Source organism: Durio zibethinus, chromosome 16, assembly GCF_047325235.1.
Source record: "Durio zibethinus cultivar Kanyao isolate XHJ-2024 chromosome 16, ASM4732523v1, whole genome shotgun sequence".
In the NCBI taxonomy this organism is placed as follows: Eukaryota; Viridiplantae; Streptophyta; class Magnoliopsida; order Malvales; family Malvaceae; genus Durio; species Durio zibethinus.
Window position 1 is genome coordinate 8,380,102 of NC_143177.1, and position 25,409 is coordinate 8,405,510.

Below are 25,409 nucleotides of genomic sequence, written 5' to 3' on the forward strand. Positions count from 1 at the left end.
AAAAATCATAAAATGATATCATATAATGATATGGAGCTTTTCATGAAAAATTGATATTGGAAAAGTCAAATTACAAAATACCCTTAAAGAGTATTTTAATAATTTCACACTTCTTGAGGTAGGATCAGTGTTTTTAATGCACCAATAATCATCAAATAATGTTTAAATGTAATATGAACATTTTCACAAAAAATTAACTTTGAGAAGATCAAATTACAAAAGTACCATTGAAGAGCATTTCGATAATTTTACCCTTCCTAAAGTTTGATTAGAGTTTTTAATGCATTTAAATCACAAATTTCAACAAAAAGCCTTGTTAATCCCATTTAGTTGTGAATTTGGAAGAATGACCTAATTTCCATCTAGTTTGATTGATTTTGATTGAGTTCGATTTTATTTGACAATATTTGACCAAGTTTGACCTTGGGGCATTTTGGTCAAATTAGTTTTAAATTCAACTTTGGAAACTCGTCAATATTAAAGAAATTTTGGATTTGAACTAGGTTGGATTTTAAAGATCTCACAACTAGTTAGATTTGGTTTGAACAAAATTAGGTGTCTATAAAATGTCAAAAAAGTTAAGATAGCTTTGACATAACCTTTTAGTGTTCAATCTATTGTGCAATTCGATTCTTTCATCACATATCATGAAAGGCCATGAACATGGTGTAGTTTCTACCCATGAAATCTTTTCATATTAGTTTTTGTAGCTTCTAGTTAACATGTATGAATTTAGTAGGAAACTATTTTTTCTAAATTCATCTTGCTTTTGTTGAAGACTTCATGTGTTGTCTAAAGTCAAGGATAAACGAGATATATCCCTTCATATCACTTGGGGTAATGAATCCTTTCTTGACTACTCATCCACTTTCGCAAGCTTTAGGCCATGCCTAAAAGCATTTTTTGTAGGCATCATGTGCCCTAACCCATAGAGATGAAATCAATATATAATGAGCCACACACAAGATGATATGATGTTTTAAGTCCAAGGACTAGTTACATAACTAACATATGACAATATTTTCATAGACACTTGTGAAATACCAAATGGAGTTCTTATAGAAGTCCATGTTTAGTGAATTTTTTCTCTAACAAGCACCCACATGTTATCCCTATATACTTCAACCTTTGAGATGGGTTGTTTATTTCATAAGTAAAGAGGCTTAACATATATCAGTCTTTAAACATTATCAATGCCCTATCTTAACAATACAATGACCAGGAATGATTTTAAGAATACAACTTTGATGCATAGCAATCTCGTAATTGTAACTCTTTAAAATTTTCTTGCAAAGCCTTTGTGTTCCATAGATTTCATCTAATTAGCACTTTGATAACTCTTCATCCTTATAGTAATGATGAAGAAAAAACTTTTATTATATGAATAATAAGTGATGCATTAATAATAGTTTATCTCTATCTAATCCGTTTGGTTCTAGGGCATATACTAACAAATTTTTTTTAAGGACAACAATGCCAAAACGAAAAAAGAAAAAGATTAAGTCATTCTTGAACACACTGAAACCAAAACTAGAAAAATGATAATTAATGAGAATTTTTTTTTTATTGAAAAGATGTAATATGTTTTAAAATGAATGTTAATGGATGTATTTATAAGGCCCAAAATATGTTTTAAAAACCTATTCATGAATAGGCATGCTTCAAATGAAAATCATCTTCTTTGGAATTAAAGAGTATGTCCAACATACAAATTTTTTGAATTCCCAGAATAGGAAGTCGACTGTTTGAGAAAGGCAATCGGTTGCCGAAGGTAAATTTTGGAAGAGCAATCAATTGCTCCCAAAGGTAGTTGATTGCCCAAGCAAATTGGGGAAGAGCAGTCAATTACCCCTCAAGGGCAGTCAATTGCCGATGACCATTTTCTGCCAAAATATCACCCGAAAGTTCATGACTAAATTTGTTCATAAGCAATCAATAAGGCAATCAAGCGCTCTTACCTAGCAGTTGATAGGGTAGTTGGTTAGTGTTTCTTGATTTCTTTCCAGTGGCATTTTTATCCTTCCAAACATCAATTTTTCAACACATATGCATACTATATGATTTTAAAACAATGTTTTCATTTTAATAATTTAAAAAAATAATTTTTTGGTAATATATACAATACACGGTCAAGCTCAACTTAGATTGGAACTTAGATTGGACCGTGGACAAAAATTGTAAGATCCCAAATTCAACATAAATTATTATTTTATTAATAAAAATTTTTTTATTTAATTTTAAAATATATTTGAAATATTAACTATTAATATAATAATAAAATTATTAGTTTAGCCGACCTTCTAGTGATTTCGAGACATTTGACAGATTGAAAAAAAAAAGACACGTTTGATTCACAATTTGGATAGAAAATTCTTTTTCTTTTTCTTTTTTTTGTGCTGAACTGAAAATTCTTTTAAACCGCGTTTCCTTCGACCGGGCAAGTCATTAGCTTGCTATTAGCTATCTAGAATGTTTTCACAGTCAAATATTAATACTCTTCAATAACAGTATCATTCGTTTCTTCTTAGTCTATGTAGATTATGAGTTTTGACGATATGTACAAGCACTCAATGTTTTACTTTACTTTTAAAATTTTTAAATTAACTTTAAGCTTTGTTTGATAGGAAAAATATAAAATGGTAAAGATAAAAAAAATTGTTAATCTAATAATTAAAATTTATAACCACTTTTTTATTTTATAGCTGAATTATTAAACTAAAAAATTTTCTTTTTTCATCTATTTCCATCCTTCTTCCTAAACAAAGTCTTATAAAAAAAATTATATTCTATACTAGGGAAATGATGCTGTTTGTTGAATATTTATTTTAGGTTTGTTCCTTTAAATCCAAGCTCAAATATGCCTTTTCTTTTATCATACAAAATATTTCTTTAATTACATTCAAGTATTTAGTTCATTAATTGATAGTTTAATATTAAAAATTTTATTTGAATTTTTATACTATAAAAAATCCTTAGTTAAAAGGGATATATTTTTATTTTTTCTTAATTATATACATTAAAAAGAATTAATTACACATTTAATATTCAAAATTTTATAAAAATTTTAAATTAATATTTGAAGGAAAAGATATGCAATTTATACCATAACTTTCACATTATCGAGCATATTAACTCTAACTCTAATAGTGGTAATTCAATTCACTTATATATATGTGTGTATGTGATTTTTAATTAATATTATCAAATTATTTGTATACCATACAGAACTATCAATATCCTTTCAATGCCTATTAAAAAATATACTTTTTCATGGAGTAATTTTTTTTTCTTAAATCATTTAATTATTGGCTAACATGTGACATTCATGTGAAATTTGATAAAGATGTTTATTTAACATGCGACTTGCATATAGACATAATTGTATTGGTTAGATGTTATATAGACTGATAAGTTAATTATATTGAAGTTTGAGTTAAAATGATCATTATTTAAAAATTTAAGATATAGATGATATATAGAATTTAAAAATATAAAATATATATTTTTTAAATATCAATTTATTCGTTTCAATATAATTCAAAATTCAGATAAAGAATTGCAATTAACTCCATTAACTCATAATAATAGTAAAGGGGGCAATTGGGAATGCCAATAGTTAGTTTTTTTTTTTTTTTTTTCATTTTGACAAAAATTTTCCAATTAATTTTATTGCACTTTAATCTTATTCTAGGTTTTAAACAAAAAAAAAAAAAGTATTGTAACAAAGCAAAACATGGATCCAGTATAAGAAAATGGCTTAATTTCATCAAGCCGTTTTTCAACGTTCCTTCCCTTAATATACCGTTGATTTTGGATCTTGGAACTTCCAAAAGCTTGATAAAAGAATAGCTGAGTATTTGAAGTATTTTTTTGTTAGAGATGTCAATGGGTAGAGTATAGGTAGAATAGAGCTATCCTTATTCTCAGATTTTTATATTATATTTATCTCCGTACTCATACCTAATGAGTGTTTTAAATTTATTCTTATTTCCATACCTATAGCTTAAAAACAAAACCAAAAATTAAATTTTTTTAAAGATTTTTTATTTTCATCTTTTATATTTAGATATTTTTTATAAATATATATTAATATATTTTTTCAATAAAATATATTAATTTTAATTAATTTAAAATAATAATTTATATTATTTAATAAAAATCTATATACTAAACATATATATAAATATATATATATATATTGGGTACAGTACGGGATGGGTGCTATATTACCCTCATTATCCCTGTACCCAATAAAAATTTAAAATCATACACATTCCCATCCCCATACCCATAATGTAATACCAATCCCCATCCTTATGTAGATAAAAAATTGGGTTTCCCATTAGGTATGGGTAAAATTAACATCCTTATTTTTTGTGAGCAACTTGAAGATATTATGATGTCAATCTTGTAAATGCATTATGGATTTAGTACTTTTTTTTTCAATAAAATGTGCATGTCATTTTCTTTATATTTTTGTGTTTGTTGATAGACTCATTCCTTTGCTCTTTATAGTAAAATTACACTTGAATTTTGTTTTATCGTTTTTGTTTTGATTTGAAGCAATGACCATGGAATTGCTACAACTTAGAAGCATATGTCAATATTTATCATAGCTTTATTGGGGCTTTTTTTTGTCATTTCTTTTTTTAACTTTGTTTGTGTTGAGCTGATGCGAAGGGTGAAACCTAAAATTACAAGAAATGAAAGTCAATTAGAAGCAAAAATCGGAGGAGTTTTCAATGTTTATGTTCCAATGCTTAAGTCAATGCTTAAGAAAATAAGAAAAAGAGAGAGATAAAAGGTAAAAAGAAAAAAAAAATACTATATAGAGATATTTTTGGATTTGATCACCTTACTTGGAAAGGAAAAGGGGTATTTTACTTGTAGGAAGGCATGGTCAGGTTGAAAGGACCTAGTCGAGAAGAAAAGACCTAATAGGTAGACCAGTGGTTGGTATAATGTGGGAATAGCTTGTGCCAATGTGGCTAGAATGCCTCTAATGTCTTTGGGACATGTCAACATGGTCACGCACTCGTTAGGTGGAACACAATCCTAGCAATGCTGAGGTCAACTCCAAGAAATACCATTAGCACACCACCTCAGCTCAGAGCAAATGTAAAACCCCTTTCAACTTTACTAACACTCTTTACAATGAAAAGACATGTTTACCTTTTAGACTTCCAAATACCCTCATATTTTTTCCCTTCATCAAAAGGTCTTATATGTCATATCAAATTGCTCTATAGGGATGCAAGGGTCCATGTTCATCTTTTACTTATATCGACCTATAGGCACATCTAACCTTGGATTACCTCAATGAGATTAGCGATACATCCAAGGTCCAGACTTGATGGGTGCCTTTTCTTTGGTCTATGCTATCAAATGAGTTGATAAGGTTGGTCAACCTCAGATGATCTAAGGTTAGACTAGAACATATTTCAAATGTGATCTTCTGTGATGAGAGAATAATGGCATGTCATCTACCTTTATTTATTTTCCTTTTTTATTATTATCATCTTTTGAAAATGATAAATTATTTTTACATTTAAGATGAAGACTCAAAAGGTCATCCTCAGTCCTCACAAAGGGGACGTGGCTTCATCTTAGTCGCCCAACAATTATGGCATTTGCCTATATATACCTGGTCACCTCTTTAATTATGAAATTTCTACAAGCGCATATATCATTCAAGTAATAATAGTGACTGATGATCAAGATATCATTCCCATGAGTATTAGCTAAGGAATTCTTATTCTAACTACCTATTATCCACACAGTCCCTCTAAAGTTGATTCAATCAAAAGGTGTATACTAGGCTAAGCTAACTAGAACAATAAAGTAAAACAATGAAAACAACATAACTCTAGCAAAAGGTAAATTTGCAATATGTAAAATGAACAAACTAGAAAAATCAACTAAAACAATAGCTAAAATGGATTGAATTGAACTTAACATGATTCGAAATGTAAATCTAATCTAAGGACTAAAAGTAACAAGATCAACTATCAAAACAATAGCTCAAAAGGCACAAAATGAAATAACTAAATAGTAACCAAATTTAACTACTTTAACTACCTTACAACTTCTAACAAAAGAAATATCTAAAAGCTTCTTAAGAAATGATCTAAACAAACTATAAATTGAAAAATAAAATGTAGATGAAGACTAAACTGCAAATAAAGAACAATTAAAGTAGCAAAAATAAAAAAATCAATAAGAACAACAAAATTGAAAACAAGAAACTAAATCTAGAATTACTGATTGTTGAAGAAACAAATTAGATCTAGGCTTCTACAAGTTGAATGAACTTAAATTAAACTAAGACAACATAGATATACAAGTTTGCTATCTAAATAAAAAATGAAATCACAAGAAACAATAAAAGAACTCAGCTCATTGAAGTAGATCATAAACCAAATGCAAAAACAACAAAAACAAAAGAGTTGTAATAAAATCTAGCCAAACAGAATTGTAATGCTTGAATTTAAAGGTAATCAAATGAAGTTAAACAAATAAACTGATGAATTAAAGAGTGTAAAGTGAGAATAAAGGCAACCAAATGCCCAACTAGGAGAAAAGAGACTTGATGTGCTATCACTCACTCAAGCTTCCACTTTACTTTTGGATCTGATCGAAACTTTAAGTAAATTTTTGGAAATTTGTAGAATAAATTTGATTTTTTTCTAGATTTGTAGAACAATGAATCAAGAATCCATAAAAAAAAATGGATTGAAACTCACAAGAATTGATGGAGTTCCAGTGGAAAAACTATAACTACATCAGAAATGTGATTTGCCAAATAGATTTGAGAAACAAGAGAAATTACAACAATTTGAACTTGAAAACTTAAAGAACATGAGCTTTTATTGAAAGATTCTTAAAGTGCATGTAAAATAAAGGTAAGAAAAGTAAATTTTGCTAGAAAATAAATGCAATTTTCTCCCTAACAACCTTCTAAAAGAACAAAGAGGAAACTATTTGGAGAGAAAAGAAAGTAAAATGCAAGAAAAAAAATTGAAAAAAATGGTTAAAGTCTCTAAAAGTCTCTCAAATGACTAGCCAACCCTTCATTTATAGGTTAAAGGTGAGGTGGTTCAACCAATCAAAATGCAAGAAAAATCTAACTCAGTTACCACATTTTCTGTAGTTTTTCAACTTAACTAACATGCATCCTTAGCTTTCTTGTTTGCTTCTTCTTGCTTCACTTTACTTCAAGCTTTCTTCTTTTGATCAGTAGGTTCCAAAAAGGTAAGTTTCAAAAAGTCAGAATTATAACCAATTAGGAACCTTCGAAATACCAACTAAGTAGCTGCCCATTTGCTTCCTTTTTGAATCTAAAGATTGGTGCCACAAGCTTGATCACCAAATCAAGTGCATCACACAGCATGTGTTAATTCTTTTTCTCCTTCTTTTGGGGCTAAATGTGACTATCTTCCTCCTTTAAATTCCATCCAAATGAGAACCAATTAGTTGCCAATTATTCCATGAAAAATTCTGGAAAATTCTAACTCTAAATGTGACTTTAAAACCTCACCAATGCAAGTGACACCATTTTACTCATACACAATTACTACAAAGGTGTTAAACACTAGTGAGCTAAAAAAGATATTTCCACATGAAATTTATGAAGATTAAGGCTTGAAATAAAGTTCAATTAAGCTCAAGTAAGCTAAAGAAGTAACGAAGGAAAAGGTAGGAAAAATCTCCCATTTATGGCATTAAAGCAAATCCATACTAGTTTCGATCATTCAAAGTTTAGCAGCAAAATTCCTCCAAAATGAGTCCAAAAGCTCTAAATTTCCTTATTTTTCATATTTTTACCTACACAATAAATATTTATACATTTGAGAGTATTTTTACCAATTTTTTCAAGAAACAGGCAAATATTTAAGAGAAATTGCATTAAAAAGAGGTGATAAAATGTCAAAATTTTAATGCAATCACTATCCCTTCCCCACACTATGCCATTCTCAAGTTCTCAAGGATTTCCATCTTTTTATGTATCTTTCTCTCATTTTGAGCTCATTTTTCACCCTTCTTTCTCTTTTTCAATTTTTTCGGAATGTCCTAACATTTGTTGAATAATGCCTAACTAATCTGGTAGCTCAATCTCCACTTTTCCTACTCTTGCCTTTATTGACCTTAGGCTAGACATAGGTCTGCCTTTCGAAATAGGTCAACATTCTAAGGTTGAAGTTCTTAATGAGGACTTTGTTCTTTACACAATCAATGGTTGGGATTATTAAAAGATAGCTTATTGGTTGAACTCAATGCTTCACAAGGTTGTAAGAGAATTACATGATATGATGAAAGTTGTTTGTGTCCCCTCTCTTTAATGGTAGTCTCTTTTTAGTGTTATTACCCATCGATTGTACCTATTTCTAAAAATACTGATTAGTGTTATTCCCTCTTGGTTGTACCTATTTCTAAAAATATCGATTAGGGTCCATTCTCTTTAGGTAGTCCCCTATGTGTCCATTAACCCTATGTACCTAGATGGCATTGAGTCTGACCTTGACTTTAACCAACTTGAAGATCTTGATTTTGAGGATCCTAGAGGTCTTGCTAGGCTCATTATCGTAAGTGTGGCTAAATCCCTTTTGCTGGTTTCTTTCATAAGCTTGTTTTTGTCATTTTTTAGTTTGGCTCTTCCCCTACAGAGATTGTGCAAAATTTAAAAATTTGAGTAGCTCCTTATGATTATCCAAACCTTTGTATGTCATACCACTTTGCCAAGTTTAGTACCTTATTTAGTTTAGCAGAGTCTATCTCTATGAAGGACTTTAATCCTATTGATAAAGTCACATAAATCTGAGGTCCCTTCAAATTCTAGGTGTATAAAAAGTCGATGTTTGTTGGGCTTAGATTTCCCTTACATTTTTTTATTACACAATTTTTATGAAATAACCATCTCTCAGCTTATCATAAATGCCTAGCGATATATAGTTCATTTTATTGTCATCAACAAGAGTTTAGGGTTCTCCACTACCCCAAACTTATTCAACTAGTTTCTTACAATAAAAAACAATCCTAGTTACTAGAGTTGGTATTACATAACAACTTAGCCTAGTAGGAGACTTTTTACCAATGCCCCATCCTCGATACAAAGGTAGGAAAGTTTTATTTCATCCTTTAATTAGGGGGAAAGGATGGGAGATTGAACAAATCAAACCCTATAAATAACATGGCTAAGTTGTTTAGACCGCTCTCTAATGTGGAGCTTTGATAGCACCAAAAATAGTGCTTTACAAGCCCTTTTTGGTGTAAAAATTTTGAACTTTGATTGAATATAGCTTTAATGTCTATTTTATTGATCTTTAGGTATAATGCATGAAACATGAATTTTGTGCATGATCATGCAATTTCCACACAAGAGTAGCTTTATCTTAATCCTTGTCAAATTCGACCATGCAAGAATGAATAATAGCCGAATCCCAATAATGTTAGGACTTTTATATTTACTTGGAAAAAGGAATCCTAATGGCATTACAACTTTACATACATTCAGTTATCCTAATTATATGAGGAATCTTACATGTATTTGATAATTGAAGAAGTATATTTGGATAAGGACTCCTAAGTGTATTAGGCTAAAAAGAGATTTAATTGTAAAAGAATTCTTTTGTTATCTTAGAAAGGTTTAAAACTAAGGACACTTTACAAGAGATACAGCTAGAGTTTTTATTCAAGAAGGATTTATCTTAAGAGAGTTTGAACCTAATGCAACCACTTCAAGAACATTGCATTTGGAATTCAAGTTTAGCCAAAACTTTTAAGGGATAACAAGATAAAGATTACATGGCAAGACACATTAGCATGGAAGACCAATCATGAAATTTCATTTAGCCACAAAAGCTACATTTCACCTTTTAAAGACTCCCATATTTTTAAGATAAACAAGTACTTGTAATCCCAATCCTCATCATAACTGAACCTAGTTCGATAAATATAAGGTTCTCTTGTAACCTCAACACATCCCATTCCATCCCACTCTTCTGTTTTTTTCTTTTCTTTTCATTTCTCTTTCAATTTTTCTTAACTTTTCTTTGTAATTTGGCTAGAGTGATAGACTAGCCTAAATCTATTGTAATTCTTTTCACTTTTGGCTAGGTGTATAGACTAGCCATAATCTTCTTTGGTTAAAAGCATTCTCTAATACAAGTTTTTTTTTATTTTCATTCAAAGCTTTCTTTATTCACTTTGCACTCACACTTTTCTTTTCTATTCAAGCTTCAAATTTATTCTTTTATGCTCTTTTTATATGTGGCCAATTATTACATTCTTTATAAGCTTTCTATTTTATTTTATTTTCTTGTATAATTGGCTTGCCTTTGAAGCTACCAGGTGATAGTTGGGTAGCTTGGCAATCGGTTATCACATTTTTTTACAATTTCAATAGCTTTTATGTTTTGAACCTATCACTATTTCAATCATTTAAACATACAGTTTGGAAGAAACTCCTTTGGTACTTGGTTTTGCACCCAACAATCACAATATATAATCCTTGTAGGAATGATACTCTACTTACTTACTATTATTACTTGATGCAATTTGTGCATTTGTAGGCTATATAAAAAGTAGCAATCAAGTTTTTGAGTCATTCTTGGGGATTATATCAATAGAAGAAAACCAATATCAACATTGAATCTTTTAACTTTGCAATTTAGATTTTTATTTCCTTATTCTAATGTATTATTTCTTTTTCTTTCTTTTATGATTGATTTTTATTTTAATGAGGCCAAAACTCTTAGGGATTATGTTGAGCCATATTTTGAGTATTCCCACATTCAATTGCCATTCCAAAACCCAAATCAAGTAATGTTATTGAAAGGTTTGACTTAGACCTTCTTACTATCATAAATTCATAAATAGCTACTTTAGTGGAAAAGTAGATGCACTAAAAAGAAAGCGAGATTATAATCATTTCCATTAAGTTTAAAGCTCATTTAATAAATTTTATATTTATGATAGGGAATACTATAGTGATAGGTGTCAAGATAACCACCAACTTTACCTAAACACATACACTCAAGATATGGAGGATTGTTTGAATTACTTATAGGAAAATAGTCAAAAGTAGTCCTTTAGTTCAACATCCATATATACCCCTACCTATCCTATAGACACTCTATCTCAACAATACTCTCTTTCACCATATAACCCACATTCTCAATATCATCCATCACCATAACACTTTCCATCAGTTACTCAGTATCAGCCACTATCTCTCCTTCAAGAAAAAAAAATCTTTCCTTGAGGACACTTTTGAAGAATTCATATGAAATCAAGCCAACCTCCTTAAAACCCAAATTGCCAATTTGAAAAGCCTTAGCAAACATATAGATCCAAGTTGGTTGAAAGAATCGAAGTGCACATTAAAGGATGATCAAAAGAAATGAGTAGTGCATGTTATTGATAACGATGACATAGATCTAGTGGATGAGCTCATGCTAGTGAATCTACCTAATTTTGTGAAAGTTCCTAAGGAATATGTTAAGGAAGAAGATAAAATTGATTCTGATAATTCTATAAACACATAGGTCATACAAGTAATAATAGTGACCTTTCAATTAAGATATCATTCTCATAAGGATTAGGTAAAGAACTCTTTAGCCTAAGTATCTATTATCGCCAAACCCTTCTAAAGTTGGCTTAATCAAGGAATGAACATAAAACTAAGCTAACTACAAAACAAAAAATCAAACAAAGCCATGTATTATGTAAACTTAGTAAAATAACAAATTGTGCAAAAATAGTAGCTAAACTAGAATGCAATGACATGAATCATGAATTAAAATATAAACCTAATCTAAGAATGAAAATGACAAGTCTCATGAACAAGGAAAATAATAACTAAAACAAACACAACCAAATTAACTAATTTTAACTAAGTCTAACTACCTTCTAACTGACTTCACTTCTTAACAAAAGAAAATCTAAAAATGATCAAAAATTAATCTAAACACCTTGGAAATTAAAAGGAATAGCAGCCTAACTAAGGATAAAATGGAATTGAAGTAAGGTTTGATAGTCAAAAAAGCAATTCAAAGCAATATTGCAAAACTGAGAATAAGGAAACAATTATGAACATAAACTAAAAATCAAATTAAGAAAATTCTAACACTAATAAACTTCAACTATATTGAAGTAAGCTATAAAAGACAAAAAAAAGATTTAATGAATGAACTAAGGAACAACAACTTTGGAGTGAAAATTAAAGAACTAACCACATGCTACAAGGTAGAAACATAAATCGAGCATTAGGTAAAAAGTTGGGAAAACTAGTTTTTAAGACAAATTTCTAAATTTAATACATGTAAAACTAGATAAATATGAATTGAACATTAAAAGAACAATAAAAGAACTACAAGAAAACTTGAATTGAAGATTAAAAACTTAAAGGAGTTGCAAGATTTAATGAAAAACATCTAAAATCGAAATTGCTTGAATTTTTGGAAATTCAACTTCCACTTACAGTTTTGAATGTAAAATGTGCAAAATGAATCGAACATGAGCTGGAAATAAAAAGATCATTTAAGGAACTAAAAGGAAAACCAATTTGACAAACAAAAATTGAAAGAAAGTACAAGAACTAACTAGAAAACCTTATAACAGAAATTGTTTTATAACAAGTTTCACTAAATCAAAGAGAGAAAAAATTATATCTATAAACTTCTAATGAAAATGAACTAAAACTAAGCAAAGGTAAAATCCATCAACAATTTTACCACAACATTAAATAAAAAAAATTGCATCAAATAAAAGGAAAATCAGCTCAATGAACTGGCAACTCAAACAGTACACAAAACTAAGAAAAATAAAGCATGAACAACTAAATCTATCCAAACAGCAATGTAAAGTATGAGAGAAGCAATTAGAATGCCTATATGAAGAATAGAACTTTGCTTAACCAATTTTCAATCATAGTTCATCTTTGCCTTTTAGATCCAGCCATGATTTCCAAGATTTAACTATATTTATCTGAATGGAATTTTTGAAAGCTTTTTTTACAATATTGTAGCTATATGAGTTAAGAATCCATGAAAAAAAATGAAGCTAAAATAAGTTAAGATTCATTAAGGTTTGATCAAAACACTGGTGAAAGGTCAAAATCTCAAATTACAGAACAAATTTGATATTAACGTGAAATCACCAGAAATTGAAAAGGAAAACGTGTAAAACTAGAAATTGCATTGCAAAATTCATAAAATACATTGAAAACTTATTCAAGAAAAGTAAATTTGTAAAGAAAATCAATTAAAGAAAGTGCAAAAAATGGTTGTTTGAACAGTAAGAAAGTAAAAATGCATAAAGGTAAATATAGATATTTAAAGGAACAAAAAATGCAAATCCTAGCCTCAAGTTCTTCAAATGGCCAGCCTTTTTCCCCCTTTATAAGCAAATGGGAGATGCCTCAAGCCCAAGGTATCTTTCAAAAATAACTACATTTGAATAGCCTTATACATCTTTCTTCCTCCCTTCTTTATGGCTTCCTCATACTTGTTTGGTTCCTTAAGCTTCTCATTGTTTTCAAGCCTTTTTCTCATGATTTATTGCACTTTAAAAAGTCAAAATTATCGCCAATGGGAGTCCTCTAAAATGCCAACTCATCAACTCCATTTATCCATCTTTGAATCTCTAAGAAATGGCACCTAAATGCATAAGATCACAATGCCATGCATCTAATGTGCAAGCTTGCTCCTTTGCTTCTCATGTTAAATCTAAATGCAACCATTTTCTCTTTATTTTGCTACCATAAATCAGTCCATTAAATGAAAAAATTTGACATGATAATTCTTAGAAAACTTTCAAAAATTAATTATCTAACAATTCACTTCCAACTCCAATATGTATACATTACCTTTCAAGCATGTATAAAGATACTAAAAAGATATTAATGCATAATTGAGCTAAGAAAGACAATTTCATATGAAAATCATGAGAATTAGGACTTAAAATAAGGCTCTATGAAGTTTATTTAAGCTAAAAAAATTATAAAGACAAAAGGTAAGAAGAACTCCTTTATAGATAATGAAGCATAATTACATTGATTGTGGCCTTTGCTAGCTTATATAACCATAAATCATCCAAATTAAGTTAAAATTATCCAAAATTCCTTAGTTTCTCTATTTTTACCTACACATGAGACAAATATGCATTTAAAGGTATTTTTACCAAAAATTCTTAAAAAACAAGCTAAAATACAAAAAAGATTGCATTAAAAATGAGAAAGAAAATACTAAAATTTTAATGCAATAAAAAATCAACGAAGAGTTTGTGGAGAAACATAACTTTGAACAAATGGAGAAAGAGTATGAGATTGAGGAAGATCCTAAAAAACATTCCAAAGATGAGCAAGATACTTGGATATGACTATAGAAAATGAAAAGAAGGTATAAGTTAACAATCATTCTGATACAATGGAAGTAAAATCAACTCTAGGATTGGACATTCTTAAAAAAATATAGTTTTAGTCTTATTGAAATTAAGCTTGAGCCTTGTAGTTTACTCTTGTCAATTGTCTAATTCTGTAAAGATCAAATGCATGATTTAGAATTGAATAAGATGAAGAAGCATGAGTTGAGGGTTGTTTAGAAACACCCCTCATTAAACCTAAGGAAAAGGAAGAAAACACTTTACTCACCCAAATTAAATCGACCATATAAGAACCTTTAATCGTAGAGACCAACCTTATAATTTCCATGGTTACATCTTTCTCACTAGTACTAAAGCCAATGCCCAGCTGCCATAGTCTAGTTGTATTGAAAACATTAATAGAAGTGGGAAATTTAGACATAACAATTGAGCATCACTACCATTTAAAGCCCAATGTTGATAATGTGGTAAGTAGAAAGACCAGTAAATGGATGGATATTGGAGTCTAGTATGGAGTAATGACATAATCTTTTTTAGGAAAAGGTATAGACAAGCTTGACCAAAACTAGCATTGGTTGGAAAGCAACCCAAGTTCTACATTTATTTTTAATTTTTACATTTCCTTTGTTATTTGTTTTTATTTCGTTTAGGACAGATATGCTTTTATCCTTATTTGTTTTTATTTTGTTTAAGACAGGTATGCTTTTATCCTTTTATGTGTTTTTGAGTTATTTTTTAGGGATGAAATGATGCAAAAAGATGCCTAATGGAAAATGAAAGTTTTGGTCTCAAAGTAAAGCAAAGATAGGGGAATATTTATTTTTCTTTAGTTCTTTAATGTTCTTTTTGAAAGATTGTGAAAATTAAGTGTAAGGGAAAAGGAAAACTCTTTTGTGTAAATCTTTGTTTTTGAAAATTTTTAAAGATTAATCCTAGTTGCTTTGTTTCAAATAGAATCAATTTGCTATAATCATTATTATGCTAACTTAGTTGATTTTTTATGAATTAATCAAGATTGACTTAAGTATAATATTAAGAGAGTGTTAATGTAATGAAGCAATGGAATGATTTCTTAAGCATGTTTTTCTTTGGAGTATGATTTTTTATGTTTTATGCATTTGATCTTGATCTTTGATATACATTGATCTTAGTAAGAAGTTATGTAAGATATAAAGTTGCATATAAATTTTAAGGTAAGAGTATGACTTTAAAATTTACCTACTTGACCATTGCGGTAAATTTCTAGACTGTATTTGATTCAAAAGATGATCTAGGCATTCATTGGACAATTTATGCCTTTTCAAGACCACTTTTAATGATGCATCACTAATACCTTATGTTTTGAGCCTTTACATTTATTATTATTTTTGTTTATTTTAGCTATATGAATAAGCCAATGCCTTTTATTTGAATTTATCCCTTTTATTATTATTATCCAACCCAATGTTAATTATGCAATTATTTGGATAAATCAAGAGAATAAGTTATATTTGGGAGAAACAAAGGCATAAGGAACTCAAAAAGAAAAAGGAAAGCATAGCAAAAGAGAATAAAAGTAAAAAATTGCTATGAAAAAAATGCTAAAATAAAAATGCCTTAAAGTCTTCAAAAAGTTTCAAAAGTTCTCAAATTTTTAAAATCATGAGTCTAAGAAATCAAGAAAGTAAGCAAAAGATTATGGGCTTAAAATTTCCTTTTTCTTACTTTGACCTAAGCTTTACACTACAAGTTTAAAAGACCTTTTGATCTTGAGTCAAGTATTTAAGTCTAATATTAATGAAGAGGGAAGAGCAAAGTAAACTTATGAAATATATTTTATCATTGAGTTAATATGTAATGGCATAGTTTGCATTCTTTTTACTTAGACTATGTGTATGGATTAGAGGTTGATTAACTTCATATGCATAAGAATTGTATGATATTGAAAGCTTACCTTTTGAATGAGTTTCTTGTTTAACTTTGTTTATAAATATCTTCATCTTATGCTAAAATGCATGATTGATAATTTATGTAACTTTGATTTTGTGCGCAAGAATATTGATTATTAGTAATTTGAGAGTTTTGCTTAGGGGCACAAAAAGTTAAGTGTGGGGGTGTGATAGAACTAAAATATATAGTGTTTTACAAGTCCTTTTTAGTGTAAAAATTTTGAAATTCGATTGAATATGGTGCCTTTTATGTTATTTTTCTTGATCTTTAGGTATAATGCACATAGGACATGAATTTCATGCAAGATGATGGAATTTCTATGCAAGATTAGGTTTATCCTAATCTTGTCATATTGGCCTTGAAAGAATGAATAATAGTTGAATCCCAAAATTGCTAGGACTCTTAAATTCACTTGGAGAAAGGAATCCTAATGGCACTATAACTTTACATACATTCGCTATCCCAATTACATAAGGAATCCTACATGCACTTGATAATTAAAGAATTGTATTTGGACAAGGACTCCTAAGTATAGCTGGCCAAGAAGAGATTTAATTATAAAAGATTCTTTTGTTATCTTGCACGAGTTTAAAACTAAAAAATACACATTCACAAGAGATAAGGCTAGAGTTTCTATTTAAGAAAGATTTATCCCAAAAGAGTTTGAATCTAATGTAACCACTTTAAGAAGATTTTCTTGGAATTCAAGTTTAGCCAAAACTCTTAAGGAATAACAAGATAAAAATTACATAGCAAAACACATTAGCATGGAAGACCAATCATAGAATTCCATTCGGTCACACAAGCTCCACCTCATCCTTTGAAAACTCTCACATTCACCAAACTCTATCAAGATCAAGATCACATTGTAATATCTTAGAGTTCAAGATAAACAAAAACTTGTAATCCCAAACCCCCTCATAGCCGAACCCAGTCCTATAGATAATAGGCTATCTTGTAACCTCAACACATACCATTCATTCCCATTTTTTCTCTGTTTCTCTATTTTTTTTTCTTTTTTCATTTGGTTTTCTTTAGTTTTTCTTTGTAATTTGGCTAGGGAAATAGACTAGTGTAAACTTTTGTAATTTTTTTCACTTTTGGCTAGGGTGATAGACTAGCCATAATCTTGTTTCCTTAAAAGCATTCTCTAATACAATTTCTTTTCTATTTTCATTCAAAGCTTTCTTTATTCACTTTGTATGCACACTTTTCTTTTTTGTTCAAGATTCAACTTTATCTTTTATGCTCTTTTTATATTCAGCCAATTACTAAATTTTTACAAATTTTCCATTTTACTTTGTTTTCTTGTACAATCGGCTTACCTTTAGAGCTACCAAGTGACAATTGGATAGCTTGGCATTCGGTAATCAAATTTTTAGTCTTTATAATTTCATTACTTTTATATTTCAACCTCTCACTCTTTTGATCATCTAAATATAAAGTCTAGAAAAAACTCTTTTGGTATTTGGTTTTGCACCCAATAATCATAATATATAATCTTCATGGAAATGATACTTTACTTACTTACTATTATTACTTAATGCGATCTGTGCACTTACAAGAGATATAAAAAACAATAATCAAGCTTCCATATTTTGATGCCAATAATACCCTGAGGTAATACAGTAAGCTACTCATTAATGCTAGTAGCTTAACCTCTAAAAGTGTTTTGACCAAGTTGGGGTTTGGAGGTAACCTTCTAATAGTCACCTCAGTGCTAATTCTCATTTATATGTTCTTTTTATATTATGATGTCTAACTTTTAGCTTAGTATGTTTTTTAGTGATGGCTAGCAATAACAAACCAGTCGATCCTAATTCTCAACCTAAGTAAAATACTTTTTAACATTCGTCTCTTTACACGACCTTCTGATGAAGGTAAGGGTAAGACTTCTATGCTTCTACTCTCCTTTACAAATCGACATCTAAGTAATGGCCAGCAATCAATGGTAAGTCTTTGGTAGCCATGGCCATCTAGAAAAAGAGAGCTGCCACTTTCGAGAAGCAAGTGCATCGATTTGCCCAAAGACCATGATCAGTTGAGGACCAAGATACTCCTAAACTTGTTCTAGTTACCATTCTCGATGAGCTATGAATGAGGATAATTATTTGTTAAGAGTGGACCTTCATAAAGATGACCAAGTTCTTGTTAATCCTAAGTTGGCAAAGAAGATTGCTAAGAATATTATTGTTAAGAAAGGTAAGTTTGAGCTCGGCACTTCTTTTCTCTTGTTTTCTTTTTTATCTTTTGTCTTTTGTATTAATTTTTAACTTTTTCATCACAAACTATAATGCTTTACCGAAGTCTCTTTACAACAACATTAGTGAAACCATTTTGATATCATACTCATTTCTAGTTCATGTGGTTAGACTAGAATAAGATATCATGGTCCTCAATTGCGAGAACAAGATTCTTCATAATTCTTTGGCCTCTTTTATACAACTAGAGACGTGGCCTCAAATGATGATGAGATCTTAAAGAAATACAATGACATGCTAGCTCGAGTCGGTAAGCTCAAGTTTATTTTAGCCAATGCATAACCTAAGAACAAAGATCTACAAGAGGAGGTTGAGTTAGTTAAGCTTACTAAGAAAATTGCCATTGAAGCAATTGTTAAAGAAGCCATAGATAAATTCCCTAAAACTTTAGAGTTTAAGCAGATCATGATTAAGACTTGTCGAGATCAAAGGCTTGATGCCTTCAAGCTAAGGGTGAAGGAAGCTAAGTTTAAGTTTCCCAGTTTGTACTTTTTTGACATTTCCCTTCAAAATTTAAAGATGAGACCAACTATTAAAGCAATACCTACTATGGCAGTGTCTAAGCAAGAAGAGGATAAGTGCATACCTAGGATAATACTACCATTGAGCAGACCTAAGAAAATGACCTCTATAATTAGTTTCTTAGGGTTACTTATAATTTTGTCCTATATAATAACTTAATGCTATAAATAAAGAAAACTTTCAAATTCTAGCTTGTCTAAACTTTTAATTCTACCTCATTTCAATAAACAAATTTGAGCATGTCCTAAGTTTTAGATCGATAAATAAATTTGACATCGTTTAATACATGTTTGATAATATTCACAAAGTATTTGTCATTATAGTGGTCAATTGCTACTTATTGGTAATACACCTTTAGATTATTAACATTCCAAGTCCGAAAAATGAGTTTCATGAAGATCTTGTAGCTTAAAGGCTTCATATTTCAATGACCTCTTTGATAATGTATGTGCTATCCTAGTTGGGCACCAATTTTTCCCTTGTCCATCTCTCCCAAAAACCTTAACTTTCATGAGGACTAGATCGCCCTTTTTGATTTTTTTTTCTCTTAACTTTCTTGATGTAGTTGTTTGAGTTCTTTTTTTGGTATGTGGCTATCCTAACTAGGGAATTGTTTCTTATTTCCTCAACTAAATCCAAGTTGGCCCCCCAGCAAGATCATTACCTTGGGCATCAGCTATGTCCACCTTGAAGGTAAACCGATCTCTATTGGCATAGCTACCTTGATTCCAAATGGCAAATTGAAAGAAGTTTTTCTTATCGGCATCTTATTCATTGTTTTAAGTGCCGACTGTACCTCGATTAATTCTTAAACCCACTTGCCATTAGCTTTGTCCAACTTTTTTTAGTGCTTCCACAATATTTTTATTAGTGGATTCTGCCTACCCATTTGCTTGTGGGTGAGCTACCGAGGTGAACCGTAAGTCTAAGCCAAGGTTCTTACACCATTCTTTAAACCTTGGATTGTCAAATTGCTTGCCGTTATTTATAATAACAACTTGAGGTAGGCTATATCTGCGAACAATGTGTTTCTAAAAGAATTTCTCAACTAAGGTTTCCATGGTGCTCACCAAGACTTTTACTTCTAACCATTTAGTGAAATAATCTACAACTACTAGTACAAATTTCATTTGACCAGAGGCTAGGGTGAAGGGTCTAAGCACGTCTATCCCCTATTGCATGAAAGGCTATAAAGCAATGATCAGGGTGGTTCAATGCTTGGTTGATGTTGTATATGCATAAATCTTTAGCATTTATCACACTATTTGACTTCAACATTTTTATTTTGATGCTCAAGTCAGTACTAGAGAGAAGAAGAGAAAAAGAAAGATACAAGGTGAAAAGAAAGGAATACTAGATAGATATTTATTGGGATTGGATCTTTTTACCTAGAAAATAAATATGGTATTTATACTTTTAAGAGGAATGGTCAGATCAGAAAAACCCAATCGAGTAGACTGGTGGTTGATATGCGGATAGCTTGTGCTAACATGGAAAGCATTCCTCCAATGCTTCGGGACACGCCAGCATGGTCACGTGTTCATCAATGAGGGTATAATTGAGCTGAGTTGAGTTGATACAGTGAGAAGCTTGAGCTTGAGCTCGACTCCCAACTCACAGCTTGATACTCGACTTGAACTCGATCGAGTTTCATTTTTCTAGCTCGAGCTCGATTCGTGATCGAAATCAAGCTACTCAAGCTCGCTCGATTAATATATAAAAAGAAGCTCGATTCGTATGCTCGACAAGAGTTCGATTATTTGTGCTCAAGCTCGAACTCGAATTTGAGATATTTTATAAATTAAAATAATAAAAATATATTTAAATATAAAAACTCGATTAGGCTCGTAAGTTACTCGAATTCGGTTCGATCGATAATTTGAGCCACTCGAGCTCGAGCTTGACTTGATAATAATCAAACCAAATTCGAATTTTATTCAAAATAAATTCGAATAGTTTACGAATATTAATGTATCATTTACACTCCTATTCATCAATTGAAACATTGTCCTAGCAATGCTTAAGTTAGCTCCGTGGAATACAGCTAGCGTGCCACTTAACCTTGAACAAATGTCGCAAACCCCCTTCAACTTTGTTGACTCATTCTGTACAATGAAAGGACAAGTTTACCCTTTAGACTTAATGCCCATTAACCCTTTTTAACGAATTTCTCGTTACACTAGGATCTTTCACTACCTCATGATTCAATTGCTACTTCAATTCTTAAGCCTATATTGTTGCATTTAATCATGACTTAGAATTTTTATGAAACAAAACATCGATGGCTTAAAGTTCCTGATCCTTGCCAACTCTTTGGGGCTATATTTCACATTCAATTCAAGGTTTGATAATTGGCAAAAGAATGGAACCTATGAAGCACGGATATGAACACATAATATGGGCATAACACAATTCGAACACACGATGACACGATAATTTTAAAAAAATGAAGACCTAGACAGAACAAGACACAATAATAAATTTTTTACATATTATAATCATTACTTAAACAATAGATGGTAGATATTGGGCTGATTTTTAAAAGGTATTTTCCCTTGTGGAAAAAATTAGTGATAGACACAACAATAAAATAACATATGATGTAATTATCCACATGAGAATTATTTTTTTTCTTCATTTTTGTCATATCTGGCTAAGTTCAGTAGCAAGTGTCAAAATTCAAATATAGATACAAAAAGATTATATGAGAGGTTTAGAAGTGTCTGTATTTCATAAAATGGAACCCATATTTGTAAAAACAAACTAAAAAATTTTAATCATAGAACAGGAAAAAATGACGAAAGATTGTAGTATTATATTTATGTTATCACAATTGGTGATAATTAGAGAAAGAAAAAAAAAACGAAGCTTTCGGTGTTGAAAAAAATATGGGAAACAGAAGAGTGAAGATTGAAAGAATAAGAATACGGGGAAAGGGTAAAATTTGCTACTTACTGCTTTCAAGCAGGAAAGAAAAGTGCATTCTTTTAATTCTTTTAGAAAGGAAAAAAAAAAAAAAAAGGAGAAAATTAGGAGAGATGAAGCCGATGTGAAACTTTTTTTTTTTTGCTTATTTGTAAAAAATAAAAATAAAAATAAAAATAAAAATGCTTTCATCAGGATCTCAATACCTTGCGTTGGAAAAAAAGTGCCATCTAGAAAGGGGTCGATTTAGAAATATCAGATAGCTGCGCATTGACGATGTTTTCTAATAGGAAAATTTTCCCACTTTCCAAGTAACTTCGCTTCACCAAACCAATGCTTAACCGCAACCTCAAACGAGGCTTTCGTCATACTATAAAATACCCATAAGATTTATTTGTGTACTTTCATAACAATTTTCCAAGTTCTCTCTTGCATCGAACATATTTTTTTTCCCGAGATCGCCAATCGAACCCCTACCCCCCCCCCCCCCCAAAAAAAAAAAAAAAGAATGTCGAAGACGGAGCAGCCGGTGGTCGGAGTCCCATACTATGTTGGGATGAATCCGTACCAGGCGGGGATGATACCACCGAACGCCATATACGGTGATCCAAAGGGAATTCCGATTCAGCAAACCATGTATCGGGATACCCCTGCTCCGTTTAACTGCCCTTACTGTGGTAATTCCGGACTCACCACCGTCAGGTAATTTACCGTTGCTTTTTATTCCCAACTATTCCTATAATATGATCTGTTTTCTTTAAATTGGGCGACTTCGTGGTGGTCGAGTTAAGGTGTCGGATTTTGTGTTAGTTATGTGCCTTGAAAAGGGAAATAAACTTTTGGGTCATTATTTACTTGTATTCTTTGGATGTGTCTGTGGGTGTTTATTGTTTATGCTTATTGTGAGGACCGATTCTAATGAATAGCCTTCTCCGGGGTCCTGTTTTGGCTGCGAAATTTGTTATACTATAGTCCCTGATTTTTAATTCATTGTTCATTGTGTACCAACGGAGAAAAATATGCCATTTCTCCAACAGGATGCAACGGCTAGTTTTTCTGTTTTTCCTTCTTGGTATATGCTACATTCAGTTTAATGTGATTAAGATTATATTATTGTCATCCTCCATTAAACCTTTAAATTCCGATGTGTAATTCAGATCTAAACCTAGTCTGGCAGCGGTTGTTGGATGCATGATGCCCTTTATGCTTGGAATCTGCTTTCTTTGCCCTTCAATGGACTGCCTTTGGCATAAGTATCATTATTGCCCAAAATGCAACGAAAAGGTGAGTCTTAATTTGTTTGTTTTTCTTTTTGTCCGCTCCTTTGATTTTTCTATGTGCATGTGGAAGTAAATTTTGGTTGATCGATATAAAAGAAGGAATCTCTAACCCATCTTATACTTCACTTCTTCTCCCCAAGATCGAACCTGAACCTCAAGATAGAAATTCCATATCTTTAATGGTGTTAGGAGTCTCCACTCAATCATTATTTGCCTTCATTCTAAGCATTTTTTTTTTTGTTTGCTGGTATTTCTTGCAGGTAGCTGACTTTGAGAAATCAGATCCATGTGCAGTGGTGGATATGCCGCAATGGATGCAGGAGAGTTTTGCCGTGCCTGCATGATAAGTCTAGTAAAAGCATTTTTCTATGCTGTTTAATCATTTGTATGTGGCTTTTCTGGCCCTCCTAAAAACTATTGTCTATGCAAGGAACCGTGAATAAAAGGTTTTAGAACATATATTGACTTGTCAACTGGTAATTAGACTTAACTCTTCTCGACATGCTGTTTACAGTGTCAGACTTCGTTGCAAGCCTGTAGTGAATACTTTTTCTTTGCCCACATGACCACAATATAATTTGTATGTAATATAGATGATGCTTCTGAACCTTTCATGTTCCTCTTACTCTGGAGTCTAACAGAAATATTGTGGATGGATGTTTGACCATATTTACTCCTCCCTTCAGCCGAAAACTTGTGGATATGTTCCTCATGTATGCTTTTTGGTTCATATATTCCTCTGATTAAAGTTTTCATCACTAAGGTGGACCAAATGACCTACAGAGCTAAACTGCTTGATCCTCTCTAATCTGGTTCTACTTAATCCTAAACAAGGCTGATTAACCGTATTATATGTCCCTTTTGAGAGTGATTATATGAATGTTGTTCATTTTATTTATAATTTGAGGATCTTATTTACCCCTATCATTCTATATGTATTGGTCATCAAATGCGATTCTTTGAATCAGACAACTAAAATCAAAATCCCTAAGTATGTTCAATTTAGGGCACATGTTCGGGTACTTAGTGATCATATAGAACTGATGTTCTATTGGGCATCACAAAAGGTGATAAGTTTAGCACCAGCTAGGGTCCTTAGTGATCATATCATATAATTAAATGTGCTGTTGTAGTATTCCTATCGTATGGTACTAGTTTCTACTTGAAAACATCAGTTCTGATTGTATTCACTGCATCAGTGCAGTACGACTGGAATGGGATGTTTCTTTCTCATTGATTTGTAGTTGCATTGTAGAAATTCATATATATATATATATATATATATGTATGTATGTATGTATATGTAAAAGTCAAAGCCATGAGTAAAAAAGGAAAATTTTCAATGTGGATGCTCTATATTATTTACATATGGATGATCTTGAAAATTGTCATGTATCCTGTATTTTATTTTATTTGAATTATTTTTAAAAAATTAAATTTATTACAATTATTTTTTTGTTTTTATTTACCTTAGATCACTCTCAATTAAATTCATATTAAAAGTAATAAAACTTTAATTGCCATCGTCATAGAATAATTTTATGTTCTCCTTTTCCAATTATAATATTCAATTCTTAAATTATATCTTATGTAATCTTATATCTTACATAAATATATAAAAGTCAAAACATTTAACATAAAAGGTAATAATCTTATGTAGATAAGTTAAATTTTTGAAATGTGGAATTTAATAGGTAAATACCATGTGTTATATAATTAATGAATTTGATTATATAATTAATTTAAAATAACATATTATGGCTAAATTAATTATGTTTAAATACCAATATTCTTGCTTCCTATAAATTAGCTATAATTAATTTGATTATTAATTCAAAAAATTAAAATTTAAATAGAAAGCTAATTAATCATGAATAATTTTACGTATTAACTAATCTTTATTTATGAATATATAAACATATTAATTTGCTAGAATAATCTAATATATATATATATATATACATACATACATACATACACATAAAAGATAATTTCAATATATTAACTTGAAAAAAAACGGAATAAGTCTATGTATGTAGGGTATACATGAATAGTATCAAATGATGTCGTGTTTTGATCATAATCAACAATTAAAATTTCAAAATTAAAATTA

At 30.4% G+C, this 25,409-nt stretch overlaps 1 protein-coding gene across 1 annotated transcript; it reads left to right on the forward strand.

The window, feature by feature from the left end:
* The first annotated feature begins 22,325 nt into the window (after window positions 1–22,325).
* On the forward strand, window positions 22,326–23,921 carry LOC111290602 (GSH-induced LITAF domain protein-like). The gene is made up of 3 exons (XM_022893174.2): window positions 22,326–22,718; window positions 23,174–23,300; window positions 23,557–23,921. The coding sequence occupies exons 1-3, from the start codon at window positions 22,525–22,527 to the stop codon at window positions 23,638–23,640; spliced, it is 405 nt and encodes a 134-aa protein (XP_022748909.1). The 5' UTR covers window positions 22,326–22,524; the 3' UTR covers window positions 23,641–23,921.
* The last annotated feature ends 1,488 nt before the right edge of the window (window positions 23,922–25,409 follow it).